This window comes from Podarcis gaigeae, assembly GCF_964106915.1.
Source record: "Podarcis gaigeae genome assembly, chromosome: 14".
Taxonomy (NCBI): domain Eukaryota; kingdom Metazoa; phylum Chordata; class Lepidosauria; order Squamata; family Lacertidae; genus Podarcis; species Podarcis gaigeae.
The window spans coordinates 48,114,612-48,131,556 of record NC_139690.1 but is presented as its reverse complement, the minus strand read 5'-3'; the positions used below and the strand labels follow the sequence as shown (position 1 = coordinate 48,131,556).

The following is a 16,945-nucleotide window of genomic DNA, read 5'->3' as shown; positions in this document are numbered from 1 at the left end:
GCTCGGGGGTTTTAACGAGAACCCAAGCAAGGTTGTCGGGAACCTTTCCAAAGCCATTTGCAAACACCAAGCAGGAACTGGAGTGCCTAATGAGTTCCAGGAATCTGGTCCCGACAGACAAAGCCATTATCTAAAGTGCAGATTCCTGCTTTCCACTTTCACACACAAAATAACAGAGAGCACAATATACACTCCAAGTGGTGCCCAGTCATTTATTTCATCAAAGGTAAATAAGAAAAGGAAACAGAGAGAGGTAAGAGATAAATAAGTTTCAGTTCTCTCTCTCTCTCTCTCTCTCTCCGCAAACCTCAAGTGCTTGGTCGTAAAATGTCATTAGAAGAGGTGTCCAAGCGGGTGGGAGGGGAATATCAACCGGTGCGTTCAAAGCTGATGGGAGGAGAAAGTATGTTGCTCCTCCAGTGCCCCCTGCTGGCAAATGACAAGAATGACATAGCGAGCAAACAAGAAAGAGTGACCAAGAGACAGGTACGCAAGGGATGCGGGTGGCGCTGTAGTCTAAACCACTGAGCCTCTTCAGCTTGCCAATCAGAAGGTCGGCGGTTCGAATCCCCGCAACGGAGTGAGCTCCCGTTGCTCTGTCCCAGCTCCTGCCTACCTAGCAGTTCGAAAGCACACCAGTGCAAGTAGATAAATAGGTACCGCTGTGGCGGGAAGGTAAATGCCGTTTCTGTGCGCTCCGGTTTCCGTCAAGGTGTCCCATTGTGCCAGAAGCAGTTTAGTCCTGCTGGCCACATGACCCAGAAGCTGTCTGTGGACAAACGCCGGCTCCCTCGGCCTGTAAGCAAGATGAGTGCTGCAACCCCAGAGTCGCCTTTGACTGGACTTCACCATCCAGGGATCCTTAACCTTTTTACCTTACCAAAGGTAAGTCCAGCATCCTGCTTCTCAAGAGGACCAACCAGATGCCTCCTGGAAGCCCCCCTTCCCCCCAAAAAAGGATTACCCCTTTCCTAATAATCGTAAGTATGCCATTCATCTTTCTCCCTGCTGTCACCAAGGGTGCAAGGCATGGTTTTTCCATTCTGCCTTTTATTTGCCAGACGCAGCAGCGGTTCTCCTCTGCTGCAGTTCACCTTCACCGCAAAAGGACATCTGCTTGAGGGGAGTTTAATAAGGGGGAAAGATGGCCAGCCCTGCTGCCCCCCCTCCAAAATAAGAGTGTATTGCCTCACCCCACTCACAGTTTTGATGTCTGCGACTGGGGCAGAATCCTATCTACGGATGCATCAAATATCTCCAGTTGAATGACCCAGTTTGTCGCGCCTTTGTGTATAACTCAGACATGCCGAGTCATTGGAAAACTATATTTAGCAGCCGACAAAGCTTTTGTCCAGCATCCCCAGGTGTCGGAGTTATGAGTTAGCCTACTTAGAACCTTGCTCGCTTTACAGCCGCGAGGTTGACAAAGCATCGATGATCAATGCCTTTCAGCCTGGGAGAGAAAGTCTCAACCACCAGCGTCTCTCTCTCTCTGTGTCTCTCTCCCAGGCAGATTCAAGAGCCTCAAACCACCACCACCCTCTCGAAATGTCATTATTCAAAAAAGGGGGGTATGAGAAAGGTCACCTCTATTTCTGAAATCAAAAGGCCAGAAGGAATGGGATGAACAATCCTCCCTTTTAACTCGCTGTCTGGTGTGGGGACAATCGCTCCCCGAAAAAGGTGAGCAGCGACAGTTAGACATCAACATCAAAATGGCTCTGAAGAAGAGTTTCCAAAATGGCCCTACTCCCTGCAGGCAACTGATAACAGCTGACTGTTTCTGATCAGGAAGTGAGTAAGTGAGTAAATGAATGAATGAATTTCAATTGCATTTACATCTCATTTTTTTCCCCAAGGGGCACAAAGTGCTGTGTTTTCTCCCTCCTCATTTAATCTGCACAACCACCCTGAGAGTTAGGTTAGGCTGAGAGGCAGTGAGTTTTGTGTGTGTTTGGCCGAGTGGGGATTTGAACCCTAGCCTCCCAGGTCTTAGTCCAACACACTCTAACCACTACACCACATTGCCCTTCTAGAATGTGAGCCTCCTTTTCCTGTTCCCGTTCCTAGCCACATGCACCTCCCCAGCTGGAACTGGTAAGGAAGAAGGCATGGGTACATGTTGTGTGTGACATCTTTCCACATTCCGTATTCAATTCTTCTTTCCAAAACTGCAAGGACGAAATGGAGTGTGCGTCAGGTCAGGAACAGAACAAGGCCGCTGGGTTAAGTTATGAAGATACTTCATGCATTCTGGAACGTCATCCAGTCTCTGGAGTGGACCATCTTTGTGTTTACGGGACCGCCTCTCCTGGTCTGCCCCGCAGAGGACCTTAAGGTCCATGAATAACCATAGTTTAGAGGTCCCAGGCCCTAAGGAAGTCAGACTATCCTCCACCAGGGCCAGGGCCTTTTCAGTGATGGCTCCGACCTGGTGGAATGCTCTGTCCCATGAGACCAGGGCCCTGCAGGATTTAACCTCCTTCCATCGGGCCTGTAAGACAGAGCTATTCCGCCTGGCCTTTAATTTGAATTCAGCCTGATCTTTTATTTCCCTTCTCTTCCCTTTTATGAAGATCACCTGCTCTGAGACCCCACAGCTAAATCTCCCCTGGCCTCCTTGCTGGCCCAAGTAAGACCAATTCAGCCAGCTAGCCCTGGGCATTATCGAATGCTTATTTCCCCTAAATTGATTTCTAGATTTTGAATTTTATTGTTATTCATGCTTTTATACTGTATTTTATGCTGTTTTTACAATTAAGTGTTTTAAATTTGTTGTTAGCTGCCCTGAGCCCGGTTTTTGAACCAGGAAGGGAGGGGTATAAATAAAAAAATATTACTATTATTATTACAACCATTTCTTCCAAGGAGGCAGTGATGACCACCATCTTAGATAGCTTTACAAGACAACTGAAGAAGGAGAAAGCGATCAATGGCTACTAGCCATGACAGCTGTGCTCTGCCTCCATGCTTAGTGGCAGTAATGCTTCTGAGCAGCAGTTGGTGGAAGCCCCAGGAGGGGAGAATTGCTCTTGTGTTCAAATCCTGCTTCCAGGTTTCCCACAACCAGTGGCAAGATCTAGCAGGCTCTTCTTGTGCTCTTCAGTGGACACTCGCTCACCAGAGCTCCAAACAGATGTCTTCTCCAAACCCTCCTACCCAACCAAGATCCTCCTCACTCAGGGAGAAGGATCCTGAGGCCCTCTAGAAGTGGTTGGACTCCCAGCTCCCATCAGACCCTGTGTCCTGGACTGGTTGGACACAGAAGAGTGGTGAGAGGAACCAGCTAGGGAACCACAAAGGGAAGAAGGCTCAGAGCCCAGGGCGCAGTGGATGGGTGGGAAGAGGGAGAAGATTGGGAGGAGGAAGTGTGGGAAGCTCAAGAGGGAACAGGGCTTTGTGAGCAGGGAGAGTCTGTGGCAGAGAGCAGTCCAGAATCAGAGGCAGAAGCTGAAGCAGGTGAATGGTTGGAGGGAGGCCAAGAGGCAGAAATGAATCTGGCTGGTGAAGAGGCCTGCGTGTCTCCCCGTCCCCTCCACACCCTCGTCTCCCAGAACCAGGAGGGGGCTGAAACGGGCAGAGACAGGCTTCACAAAGGCGCAGTCTCCAATTGCTGGTGAAAAGCCCTGGAGAAGAGGGGACTTCTGTGGCATAGCTGTCAACTCACAGATTTGAAAATAAGGGACCAGCAGCCTCGAAAATAAGGGATCAGCAGCCAAAATAAGGGATTTTCTGGGCACAGGTATGTTCAACTTCTGAGCCCCTCCGAGCCAAAGGCAGAAAAGCCCAGCCAGCAGCCAAAAGAAGCCTCAAGCGGTGGTTCCCACAGCGCAGCAACCCGGCAAAGGGGATGCAGCAAGGAAAACCACCATCACCTCTCCACTGGGAAGCACTGAGAAAGACGAGTCCCCGGGCAACGCAGCCGATTTGATCAGCACAAGGCATGCAAGCTCCACCCCCCCAGTCGTTCTTAGACTCCTTATTGGGTGAGCAACGCAGCCAAGCAACACAGCTGGAGCCTCCCTCCTCCCTGGCCAGCAGGGAGGAAGGGAGGGAGAGGAGCTGCTTCCTTTGAAACCTGGGAAATTTAAGGGACATCATCAATAAGGGACAGCAGCGGGACACGGCGCTGGGATAAGGGACTTTCCCGCCAAATAAGGGACGGTTGACAGCTATGATCTGTGGGAACCTTCTGTCTCAGCAACTGCTTCATAGAGGCAAGACCTACCAAAAAAAGAGTGGCTGTGCTCATTAGGCCTGACACTCTTGCGCAGATCCTCGTTTTTCCCCCTTCTTCTTTCTAATAAAGGGGGAACTCCACTTACTTCATGTCATCTGCTACTGGTTTGCTCCTGTCACCCTGCCTGCCAGCATAGCCAGTGGTCAAGGACCATAAAGCATCCATGACAGAGGAGTTGTAACTGCGGGGAAAATCCTATAAAGTCAGGGCATTCACAGATGACTTAATAATAACAACACAAGATCCGGAGCAAAGCATTCCTGTGGCGTTGGAATTAATTAAAATACATGGAAAAACGGCAGGCCTAAAAGTAAACTACTCAAAAACTAAAATGCTAACTAAAAAGTACAGAAGAGAACACAGAACTTCAAGAAATGACAGGCTTAGAGATAAAAGAATAAATTAAAATATCTAGGGGTATGGATTTCAAGAAAAAGTATCAACCTATATGAGGATAATTATGTCAAAACGTGGAAGGAGATTAAGAAAAAAAATGGAAAACTGGAATAAATTACATCTCTTGCTATAGGGTAGAATCTCGGTGGTGAAGATGAACATCCCAAAATGATCTTCCTGTTTTTTCTCTTATTTTTTCCTTGATTTTTATACACTTGTCCTAATTCCACGTTTTTCTTTTCTTTCTTTCTTATGTTGTCTAAGCTTGTAATGGCAAATACGGTATGGATGTATTCATTTTAACTCAATAAAGATTGACCAAAGGTAAAAAGAAAAAAGAAAAACATTGCCCTATCCCAGAAGTCATCTGACTGCAACTGTTTACCCAGCTTCCATTTCTCCCTCAGCATTTGCTCCCTCCCTCCCTTTGTTCCGATAACTCTGTTGTCAATGCCTTCTTTTTTTCCTGACAGCCGCTGCGGGTAATTCATCTAATATCTCGACATGGTGGGTGGCATATCCTGCTCAGACTCTAGTTGTTTTTCTTAATGCCCCGCCAATGAGACTAGAGGGGCTGCAGAAAATCAGCGAAGCTCATTTCCTCTTAGTCATCTTGCTGCTGCTAAATTGGAACTTTAATGCCCCTTCCTGCCTTGATCTTCTGGCTGCCCCTGTAGCTATCACTTCGAACGGCTGCCAGCACTCACACAAAGTGAAACTTCAGGGGTATCTGCAGAGGCTCCTGCCCGGGTGAAACATCTGTCGAATTTTGGGACTGGCAGAAATAGAAGTTTCTAGAAGGCTGGTGGGACGGACCCAAGCTCAGTGGTAGTGCATGAGCTTTTCACAAAGAAGGTTCACCCCCTGACTTTTCCAGGTAGGGCTGGGAGCCCTGCTGAACTGCTGAAAGTCAGTGCAGGCAACACTGAACCATATGGATCAGTAGACAAGGCAGCTTCCTGCCTTCCTGTTGAGTTTGGGGAAATGGCTGTAGCTCTCTTGGTTGCTAGACAACAAAAACTAGGCAAAAAAGGAAAAATCTAGCACCTAGTGAAAAATAAATAAATAAACCCAGCACCGTCCTTCTCTCAGATTGTCTACCAAGAGAGGCCCAAAATAGGCTGGGTCTTGTAGCGTGAAAAGGCAGAGTTACTTCTGGCGTCCACCACCAGGTCAAGCCTAGGGGCAGCTGCAGTGAAGACTCTACACCAGCGGTTCTCAACCTGTGGGTCCCCAGATGTTGTTGGACTACAACTCCCATCATCCCTGAGCTCTGGCCTTGCTAGCTAGGGGTGATGGGAGTTGTAGTTCAACAACATCTGGGGACCCACAGGTTGAGAAAGGCTGCTTTACACCCTCACTGCTGCTGAGTGGACTTCACACACATACACACAAAGACAAACGGAGCAAGGATGTCGCACCTACTTCCAGGAGAGCTGTGTCGGCACCATGACACTCACCGATAGGGCAGCCCAGACAGCAGGGTCAAGGGAAGTCAAGCAGTCCAGTCACATGTAGTAGGAACTGCCAGATCCTGACCAGTGGCAGCATGCACAGCGGAGCAAAAATGTCAGCACCCTGGAGAGCTCCCAGCAGAGAGAGCTTGCTAGGACTCCCTCTGGGAGATCTGTTGCCTCAGCTGCATGCTGAACTCTTCTGAGATCTGCTGAAGGCTGGATGGCCTGGTCCTCTTAGCCCCACCCTATATGAGCAGCTGTCTGTTCCTTTAAACAGACCTAGTTTGTAACCACTGGCTCCTACAGCATGGAGACAGTGAGGGGTGACTGCAGGGCTGCCATCCAAACAGAAGAAGGGTTTGCTGGTCCTGTGAGGGGTGGGTGTCTGCCTCTGAGCTAGACGGAGGATTGTGGCCAGAGTACATGACAAAGACCAAGTCAAGAGAGGTTGACCCGCATGGGAAAGAGGCAGGCTTAAGATTTGCAGGTCTTGGACAAACATTTTCTTGTGCACTCCTGTTTGTCTCTGCAGAGCTCATCAACTGCGGCTTGCCAACACTATCCTGAGCTCACCGCTTTCCAATTGATGGGCTTTTCAATCCCCACGCCGTGCAATCATGGCAGAGTAAAAGCAATTGATTGCAGCCTCTGTGTCTCCTCAGAACAGTAATAATAATAATAATAAAATCATAACGGGAGAAAGGAAAGGAAGAGTTCAAAGAGTCAAGGGCATTCAAGCACTGGAGGAGGAAACAAAGAAAACCCATCACTCATTGAAAAAGTTCACTAACGCTGGTGCAGAACTAGGCCAAACCATGGTGACTGCCTCTGCTAGGCAGAAAACCTAAAAATACAACTCCCGGTCAGTGAATTGGCAAAATAGACAAAACATACCAGATTCCAGAAAAGAGGGTTAAAGGCGATGCAGAGGACAGCTACCCCAAAGCTGGGGTCGGTCACATCCACGAAATCAAGGAGCAGAGACATGGCCGAGAGATCAACCTGCAAAGGACAGTGGAAATTAGTTGGGGCAACCATGTTTAGCACTCAGCAAGAGCTTCCACACAGAGCTGCTTCAGATGAAACACAAACCGCGTGGTTTGTGCTAATCATACTCGAGACTCTGAACTATACTTTGCATTCCAGGTGTACCAACAAAACCATGGTTTGGGACACTGATCTACCATTGGGAGCCGCTGTTTGGGAAACATCTTAGGGTTCCCAGAAAACGGGGGGTGGAGGTAGAGAAGGGGCACAAACCATGGTTGGTCTGAATGTCTGGAATGCTAACCATGGCTTACCCATACATATCAATCATTGTGGAGAAGGAATAATAATAATAATTTATTATTTATACCCCGCCCATCTGGCTGGGTGTCCCCAGCCACTCTGGGCGACTTCCAACAAAGTAGTCTGTTAAACATTATAAACTTCCCTGAACAGGGCTGCCTTCAGATGTCTTCTAAAAGTCTGGTAGTTGTTTTTCTCTTTGACATCTGGTGGGAGGGCGTTCCACAGGGCAGGTGCCACTACCGAGAAGGCCCACTACCTGGTTCCCTGTAACTTGGCATCTCGCAGTGAGGGAACTGTCAGAAGGCCCTTGGAGCTAGTCCGGGAGGTAGAGACGCTCCTTGAGATATACTGGGCTGAGGCCGTTTAGGGCATTAAATGTCAACACCAACACTTTGAATTGTGCTCGAAAACGTACTGGGAACCAATGTAGGTCTTTCAAGACTGGTGTTATGTGGTCCCAGCAGCCACTCCCAGTCACCAGTCTAGCTGCCACATTCTGGAACATAAGTGGTGGTCTTATATTGAGTCAGACCTAACTCTGCATTGTCCACACAGGTGGACAGTTGCTGTCTAGGGTTTCAAAACATAAGACATTGCCAATCCCATCTGGAGATGTTGTGGACTAAAATTGGGGCCTTCTGCATGCAAGGCAGATGCTCTACTTCTGAGGAGGCCCTGATTTATTATAATTATGTATATCCCTCCCTGCCCAAGGCTCCTCTTCTTGTAAGAACATGCAAGACACTGGCAATTTCTGCCTTGCACAGTCCATCACAGGTTGCACTCAATGGCAACTCGCAACCAAGCAGAAGGCGCGGAGCCCTTCTAGTAACACCTCTATGATCCTGGAGGACCTCTGGGACATCCTTTTGGTCCCTGTGAGGACAGGATGCTGGCCTAGACAGGCCAGTGGCAACAGGATGTGTTCTGAAAAAAACAACCTGTCGTATTTTATTTCACCCCATCATTTTTAGCATATTTTATCTGACCATCCTTTGAGCGGTGGAGCTAATTTTAAACAGCTGATATTAACCCAACAGTTATGCTGAGATGTATTAATTGAAGATATATCTGTTGCTTACCTAGGTATAAAACTATTAAGGGTTTGCAAACAGCAGAGAAGTTAACTTCCTTCCATCCTTGGTACCAAGTTCCTTTAGATATCCACAAGGCAATTATGAAGGGTATTTAGTGGGACTTCCGTGCCAGTTATACTTGCAATTTTGTGATAATTTGATCCAAAAATACCTGTAGTGTCATGTGCTGATGAATGCAAGGGCCCTATTGCGTGGCAGTCCATGGAGTTTTCTGCAAAGGGTTCTGGGGCCCCTGCTCCTACCTTCCTTTTTCCCAAGCTACAACTTTTAAAAAACCACACCCTTTGCTTACAGTGTGGCTCTCCACACTCCAAAGCACATTGCCAGTGAAATCTGGACATCTGCCATCCTAACATGCCCAGAGGGAAATGTGCATTATGTGCTTGCGCTTCAAGCAGGGATGGGTGACCTGGTCGATTTCAGCGTCTCCTTTTTCCACTTTTATTCACTTTTCCACATCCGTTTGCGAACTTCTTACAATCTCATGAAAATTCATCAGCACCTCCACATAAATCTCTCTTCATATACATTTATGTATACAATTTTGCTGAATATACTCATTTTGGCCGAATATACTCATAAAAGCAATTTCAATGCATGCTTTTTGCCCTAGTACATGCATGTTGGTACACACTCACTGGAGTGAGAACTGTGTTGAAGATTGGGAGAAAGGTGAATTTTCAAAGGATTGCTGTGGCTTCGGTTTATGTACAGCTTCCAAAAGTGTGCATTAGCCAGGCTAGTCTTTAAATGTGAACTAGATTGATTGATTGATTGCTTTCCCAACCTTAGCCTCATGCCTTTGTAAGCACCTAACAGCACACTGCATGTATATATTCAAACATTTAGGTATATAGCATTTACACATTTACACACACAGTTTGTGTATATTTAAATTCTGTTATCACCAGGCTGGGCATCGCTTTCCTTTTGGGTAAAGATGGAGGCAAAGTAGGTGTTGAATAGTTCCACTTTTTCTCTGTCACCCAACAGCATTTCTCCATGTTCCCCACACAGAGTACTTACCGCTTGCTTGTTCTTCCTCTTACTTCGAACATAGCCAAACAAACCTTTATTATTATTTTTAACCTCTCTTGCAAGCCTGAGCTCATTCTGAGCTTTAGCCAGCTTGACTTTCCCCCTGCAACTGTTGGCTACTCGGGTACATTCCTCCTTTGTGATTTCTCCTTTCTTCCATTTCTTATACATGCCCTTCTTGAATCTCAGCTCATCTGCAAGCTCCTTAAGCAGCCACAATGGTTTCCGCTTTTCTTTCTTCTTGGAACTGTTTGCATTTGGGCCTTCAATATTTCACCTTTAGGAAACTCCCATTCATCTTGGATTTCCTTCTCAGTGAGTCTTTCTGACCATAGAATCTCACCCTGGGGGTCCTTAAGGTTTTTGAAACCAGCCTTCGTGAAGTCCAGAGCGCATGTAAACTTATGAAGCTAACTGCCATTCACCAGGACAGACCTTTGTGGCTTAGGGCCCTCGTATTTACGGGACCGCCTCTCCTGGTCTGCCCTGCAGAAGACCTTAAGGTCCATGAATAATCATAGTTTAGAGGTCCCGGGCCCTAAGGAAGTCAGACTATCCTCCACCAGGGCCAGGGCCTTCTCAGTGATGGCTCCGACCTGGTGGAATGCTCTGTCCCATGAGACCAGGGCCCTGCGGGATTTAACTTCCTTCTGCAGGGCCTGTAAGACAGAGCTATTCCGCCTGGCTTTCAATTTGAACTTAGCCTGATCTTTTATTCCCCTTCCTTCCCTCCCTCTCCCCTTTTTATGAAGAATACCCGCTCTGGGATCCCACAGCTAATTCTCCCCTGGTCTCCTCGCTGGCCCAAGTAGGACTAATTCAGCCAGCTAGCCCTGGTGATCATCTAATGTTTATTGGATGGATCTTCCCCCTAAATTGATATTTGAATTCTGAATTTATTGTTATTCATGTTTTATATTGTATTTTATGCTGTTTTTTGTTGCATCAATTAAGTATTTTAAATTTGTTGTTAGCCGCCCTGAGCCTGGTTTTTTGAAGTGGGAAGGGTCAGGTCTAACTAAAAATTATTATTATTATTATTAGGCACAGGACTAACCAACTCTGACGGGCAGAGGCTCTCAAAGAAGCCACTCTTGGTACCCAATAAGATCATATGAAAAGTCTGCTGGATCAGGCCAATGGTTCATCTAGTCCAGCATCCTGTTCTCACAGTGGCCAACCAGAAGGACGCAAGACCTCCATGCTCTCCAGCAACTTGTATTCAGAAGCATCACTGCCTCCAACCGTGGAGGCAGAGCCGGGCATCATATACTAGTTGCCATTGACAGCCTTATCCTCCATGAATTTGTCTAACCTTATTTTCATCCAAGCCATCACTGCTTCATGTGGCAGTGAGTTCCACAGTTTAACTATGCACTGTTTGTAGAAATCCATTCTTTTGCCTGTCCTGAACCTTCCAACATTCAGTTCTAGTGCTGTGGTGTTGGGGCGGGGGGGGGGGTACTTTTCTCTATCCACTTTCTTCCTCCAAGCCAAGCATTAGCTTAAGAAAAAGTCGGCAATAGGTATTCGTTCTTTCTTCAGTTCTTTGTCCGCAGTGTAGCTGAAAACAACAACAACCCATGCTCCCTGTGAATGCCGTAAGACTCCAGATTCTTTGCCAATTTTTCACAATTATCTCCCAAGGCCCTTGTTCCAGAGAGAACCCAAAGGGCACCCAGTCCCCAGCAGAACGACCTCCATTAATTCTTAGAAGAAATTGCAATTCACCATTTTTCAGTTCTGGAGAGACAGAGGTGGGGAAAAACAATGGCAGAAGATTCTAGTACAGAAGCCTAAACGTCCTTTCCCAAACACAAACTGAAAGCTGCTTGTTATTTCACTCATATTTTAATATATCACCAAAGATGCCATCCTTAAGAGAAGAGGAGGAGTTTGGATATGATATCCTGCTTTATATCACTACCTGAAGGAGTCTCAAAGCGGCTAACATTCTCCTTTCCCTTCCTCCCCCACAACGAACACTCTGTGAGGTGAGTGGGGCTGAGAGACCTCAGAGAAGTGTGACTAGCCCAAGGTCACCCAGCAGCTGCATGTGGAGGAGCGGAGACTCGAACCCGGTTCCCCAGATTACGAGTCTACCGCTCTTAACCACTACACCACACTTCAGAAAACAAAAAGGCACTTAATTCGCTATTCTCAGGTGGGATTCAATCACATGCAGACTTATAATTGATTGGGATGTCTGGGGCAACACATCCCCAAAAGATCAGAATTATTTTGCATTAAGTTATGTGAAAATGAACTGGAAAGTGTGAGTAACACTTCCTTTGATGTAATTAATTTCCTTGTAAACAAAGCAGGGTTGAACGCTCAATTGAAAGGTCAAATGGAAGCATCCTGCAGGCCTAAACAACACACTTTCGGGGGCAACTTGTGGTCCTACGGATTTCATTGGACACCAGATCCTATCAGCCTGAGCAAGGGATGGTGGGGGCAGGACTCGAACCCATGGCTTCCGGTTCCAAGAAAGGAGATTTCGACGAAACATCAGGAAGAACTTTCTGACAGGAAGAGCTGTCTGACAGTGGGACGGATTCCCTCAGGAGGTGATGGGACTCTCTCGCCATGGATGTTTTAGTTGAGATTCCTGCATTGCAGGGGGTTAGACTAGATGGCATTTGTGGGTCCCTCCCAACTCTACAATTCTCTGATTCTATGGAGCAGAACAACATCTGGAGGAGAACAGATTCATCTAGGCAACGACCATCACTGAAAACAACAAGATTTAGCTTCCAAATAAATTTATATAGAACTGCACTGTGGAAAAAATCCTGTAAGGTTGCCAGATTCATCTCCCTCCGAAAGCAAATCAGTATGCAAGAAGCACCCACAGCTCTTAGACCAGCAAAGCACAAATTTGTTAAAACTTACGGGGCGCTGCTTTCTCCAAGGTGAGAATTTCGGCACCAGGCAGCAGGAGGCGAGTCTAACCCACGTGGGTTTTCCTCCCCAACTTTGAAATACTGTGCATGTTTTCCCAGGTCAAGATAGCCTCAGAAAGGCTTGGGGTGGGGGCAGAGCATAGAGTTCCCTGAAAAGATAACTGATGAAGGCAACAGAAAGGGCGCAGGAGGAGAGGGAAAGTTACAGGATGTTGCAAAGAGACACAGCACCCTTTGCAGACTGGGAAATGCTGAAATTGTGGCTGATTAGCAGGACAAGAGGATATCGCTGGCTCTGCATGCAAAAAGACCTCCAAGAAACCTATTTGTTTACAACACAACAGACGTCCATCAGCTACCTCCAGGAAACCAACAATCCTCTCTGCATTGCAATCCTCTTTATCAGCTAATATTTTGTGATATACTGCTGCCTCTGAACATTGAGGTTCTGCTTAATTAAGCCAAGGTGCCTGATCGCCTTTCCTCCATTTTTTTTAAAGGCATCCCATAAACTAGTGGCCATCAATGCAACTTACAACTGCAAATTCAGTCCATTTTTATTCTACCCACATTTGCACCATTCCTACAGTACAGTGGACGCTCGGGTCGCGAACGTGATCCGTGCGGGATGCACGTTCACAACCCGCAGCGTCCACAACCTGCATCTGCACATGCACAGGTTGTGATTCGGTGCTTCTGCCCATGCGCAAAGCGCAATTTAGCTTTTCTGCGCATGGGCCACCGCCGAAGTAACCCATTCCAGTACTTCCGAGTTTTGGCGGTCCACAACGCGATAAAACGTAATCTGTAACCCAATGTATGACTGTACTTTTAACAGCCATAAAAGGCAAAGGTAAAGGTACCCCTGACCATTAGGTCCAGTCGCGGACGACTCTGGTGTTGTGCGCTCATCTCTCTCTATAGGCCGAGGGAGCCGGCGTACAGCTTCCGGGCCATGTGGCCAGTATGACTAAGCCGCTTCTGGCGAACCAGAGCAGCGCACGGAAACGCCGTTTACCTTCCCACCAGAGTGGTACCTATTTATCTACTTGCACTGGGTGCTTTTGAACTGCTAGGTTGGCAGGAGCAGGGACCGAACAACGGGAGCTCACCCCGTCGTGGGGATTCGAACTGCCGACCTTCTGATTGGCAAGCCCTAGGCTCAGTGGTTTAGACCACAGCGCCACCCGCGTCCCGCCATGTCTTCCCCCAAATGGCTTTCACCTAATGCTGAAATTGTCAGCAGGACAGGAGTATATAGCCTGCTGCTCTGCATGCAAAAATGCCCCCGGATTCAACCCCAGCCATATTCGAAAACTCTGGAGAGCTGCTGCCTGCCAGAGTAGACAGTCCTGAGCTTTATGGACCAATGCTCTGACTCAGTTTTAAGACAGTTTCTTATGCCTGCTGCCAGACTCTTGTTGGGTATCTCTGCCTAGGAGAGTTCTAGTTTTCTTTCTTTCTTTTTCTTTCTAAGACGTTAATAGCCACTGAATGCAAAACGTCTTCCACGGGAGCCCAGCAAAAGGAAATAGCATGTGCTGCTTATTTCTACATCCACGGGGCCGCGGGGGGGGGGCGGGTCTGTCTCTCCCCCAAGCCGCCTCTCCTTTGGGAAGCGCCTCTTTTTGCAAATCAAAATACAATCATTTTTTCCAAAATATGCATACATATATTGAGAGATACCTGGCTATAATCCACATTACTCAGCCCTTCGCAGCAATCCAAATAACACAGCGAGAGATGCATTCAGGACTGCAGCTTAAATGATTGCACCTTTATACAGTTCGCACAGGAATTCCCGAAGGACACAGCTGGAGAGAGGGAGGTTGCATTGAGCACCCTGATGCAATGCCATTTGCAAAAGAGGGAGCTTCCTGGTTGCCCGGTCGCGCCAAGCGTCTCGCAAAGCACTCTGGGAAATGTAGTTGCCTTCCACGAACGCCCTCCAGGCTTCGCCGGCAGCAGCTATTCGAGGCGAACTGCAAAACCCAGCAATCCGCGCGGGACGGGGATTTTCGGGCAGAAAATGGGCTTCTTTGGGAATGAATCGAAACAGCTTCGGGTCAGCCTCCGTGCACGTGTGCAGGGGGAGGGTCTCGGCAGCTTCACGCATGACGCCTCCAATTCCTGACAGAATACAAGCCCCGATCCTTGGTACAGCGGTAAACACGTGTCTTGGCATGCACACATTACAGGGTTTTCTAAAGGGTATATGTAAAAAATAAATTGGGGGTTGGGGAGGTTCCAGTCCTAAGCCCACTAGCCTGGGAGTAAGTCCCAGTGAGTTCAACAGGACTTACTTCTGAGTAGACATTATTAGGATTTATTATTATTATTTTATTATTTATTAAATTTATTAGCTGCTTTTTTTTGCAACAGCGGCTCGACTTACAATATTGTAAGCTTCCTCTGAACCCGTACCTGTGTCCCGTTTTACAAGATGAGGCAGTTATCTTTTCATCACATACTTTTTAAAAAAGCAAATTTATATACAGCTTCACATTTCAGAAACATTTGTCAAGTGGTTTTATAAGCATTTCGAGCCAAATGAAACACAGTAAACACAAAAAAGTTACAAATAAAGATTAAAAAGCAAGACAGTAAAGACAAAAATCAGGGCAAGTGAGATGGTGATTTAGCAGAAAACAGCGTCTGTTTAACAAGTGTAATAAGAAACCAAGAAGAAGAAGAAATTATTAAAGATTGGGGGGAAATTGTGGAATATCTGAAAAATTCTTGTATGCAAGTAAGTTAATTAGCATGGTCAACGTAAACCAAGCAGTTAAAACATGATCAAAAGAAATTAAAGAATGGCTTAAAAATGTGGAAAATGCAGCCTTAAAAATAATAAATTTAAAAAGGAACCACAAAAAGGGAGAAGGGAAGTCAAACATATATGAGTACTGTATTGGAAATGCATGTGATTTGTGTGTTTGCAATTTGTATGCTTGTAATTCTTATAGGGGACGCAGGTGGCGCTGTGGGTTAAAGCCTCAGCGCCTAGGACTTGTCGATCGAAAGGTCGGCGGTTCGAATCCCTGCGGCGGGGTGCGCTCCCGCTGCCCAGTCCCAGCGCCTGCCAACCTAGCAGTTCGAAAGCACCTCTGGGTGCAAGTAGATAAATAGGGACTGCTTACCAGCGGGAAGGTAAACGGCGTTTCCGTGTGCGGCTCTGGCTCGCCAGAGCAGCGATGTCACGCTGGCCACGTGACCCGGAAGTGTCTCCGGACAGCGCTGGCCCCCGGCCTCTTGAGTGAGATGGGCGCACAACCCCAGAGTCTGTCAAGACTGGCCCGTACGGGCAGGGGTACCTTTACCTTTACCTTTAATTCTTATAGAGAAATAAAAACAGGGTCTGTAAATGGCCGGAGCGTATGGGACATATGAATCAGTTCCAACACAGAGAGAGAGAGAAAGGGGACAGATATTAGAATTCTGACACTGACCTTTGCAAGATTGTTCGTTCTTGGGCTGGTGGAATCTCGAAAGAGACCGGCTAATTCATTTAAGCTGGTTCCTGGCAGGCCTGGACTTTGTACTGTACACAGGCAGAGAGTGGTTCAAAGTGGGCTGATTGGGAGCTGGAGACTCGCATGCGGCGCCTGGCAAATTTGGCTGACCTTTCTTCTTTTCCAGAGCACGCTGACAGGGTGACAGATCCATTCGCTCCCGTGCGACTTTTGCAGTTGCTTCGGAAAAACGAGGGTGCAGCGGTTCAAATCCCCACTCAGCCGTGATGCCCCTAGTCTCCTCCTCGGAGCCTCGCTAACCTCTCAGGCAGTGCCGGAATTATGTATACAGGCGAAACTCGAAAAATTAGAATATCGTGGGAAAGTTCCTTTATTTTACTAATTCAACTTCAAAGGTGAAACTAATATATGAGATCGACTCATGACATGCAAAGCGAGATGTGCTTCTACTTCTCAGAGGTCCAATCTTGCTTGATTTGCTAATATTCTAATTTTCTGAGATTGTTAATGTGGGGTTTTCACCAGCTATACGCCATGATCATCGCAATGACAACAAATCAAGGCTTTGCATGCCACGGGTCTATCTCATATATGAGTTTCAACTTTTAAGTTGAATTCCTGAAATCAAGGAACTTTTCCACGATATTCTAATTTTTCAAGTATTCATTCATTTAATTTACTCCTTTAATTATCTACTGTAAATATATACTCTTACAAAACTGCAGGCTACTACACTAATCCTGCTGATGTTTTTATCTGTTTGCAATTTATCCGTAAATATTCAATAAACCATTTCCATTCTTTTATAAAGAGTTTGTTATCTTGGTTTCTTGGTCTTCTGGCAAGTTTCGCCATTTCTGCATATTTCATAAGTTTTTGTATCCATTCTTCCTTTGCTGGGACTTCTGCTTTCCCCCCACTTTTGGGCAAGTAACTGTTAGGATTCCTGCTCCGTGCTTGCAGTCATGGGATTCCCAGTAAGCTTTAACCTTACCACAAGACCACCACAGGTTGTTACCACTGTTGGACTACAACTCCCATCATC

The 16,945-nt window shown here is 46.9% G+C and overlaps 1 protein-coding gene across 2 annotated transcripts in view; it reads right to left on the bottom strand.

Moving 5' to 3' along the window:
* PEMT (phosphatidylethanolamine N-methyltransferase) overlaps nucleotides 1-16,123 on the bottom strand; it is a 101,935-nt gene extending 85,812 nt beyond the window's left edge. Inside the window, exons 1-2 of one of the 2 annotated variants that reach the window (XM_083711851.1) lie at nucleotides 15,877-16,123; nucleotides 6,988-7,095 (exon numbers count right to left, since the gene is read on the bottom strand). In XM_083711851.1, coding sequence (XP_083567977.1) covers nucleotides 6,988-7,080 — 93 coding nt within the window. In that variant the 5' untranslated portion in view covers nucleotides 7,081-7,095; nucleotides 15,877-16,123. Of the gene's footprint in view, nucleotides 1-6,987; nucleotides 7,096-14,113; nucleotides 14,515-15,876 lie in introns of those variants that run through there. The other variant, XM_083711850.1, reaches the window with a different exon arrangement.
* Nucleotides 16,124-16,945: the final 822 nt, after the last annotated feature.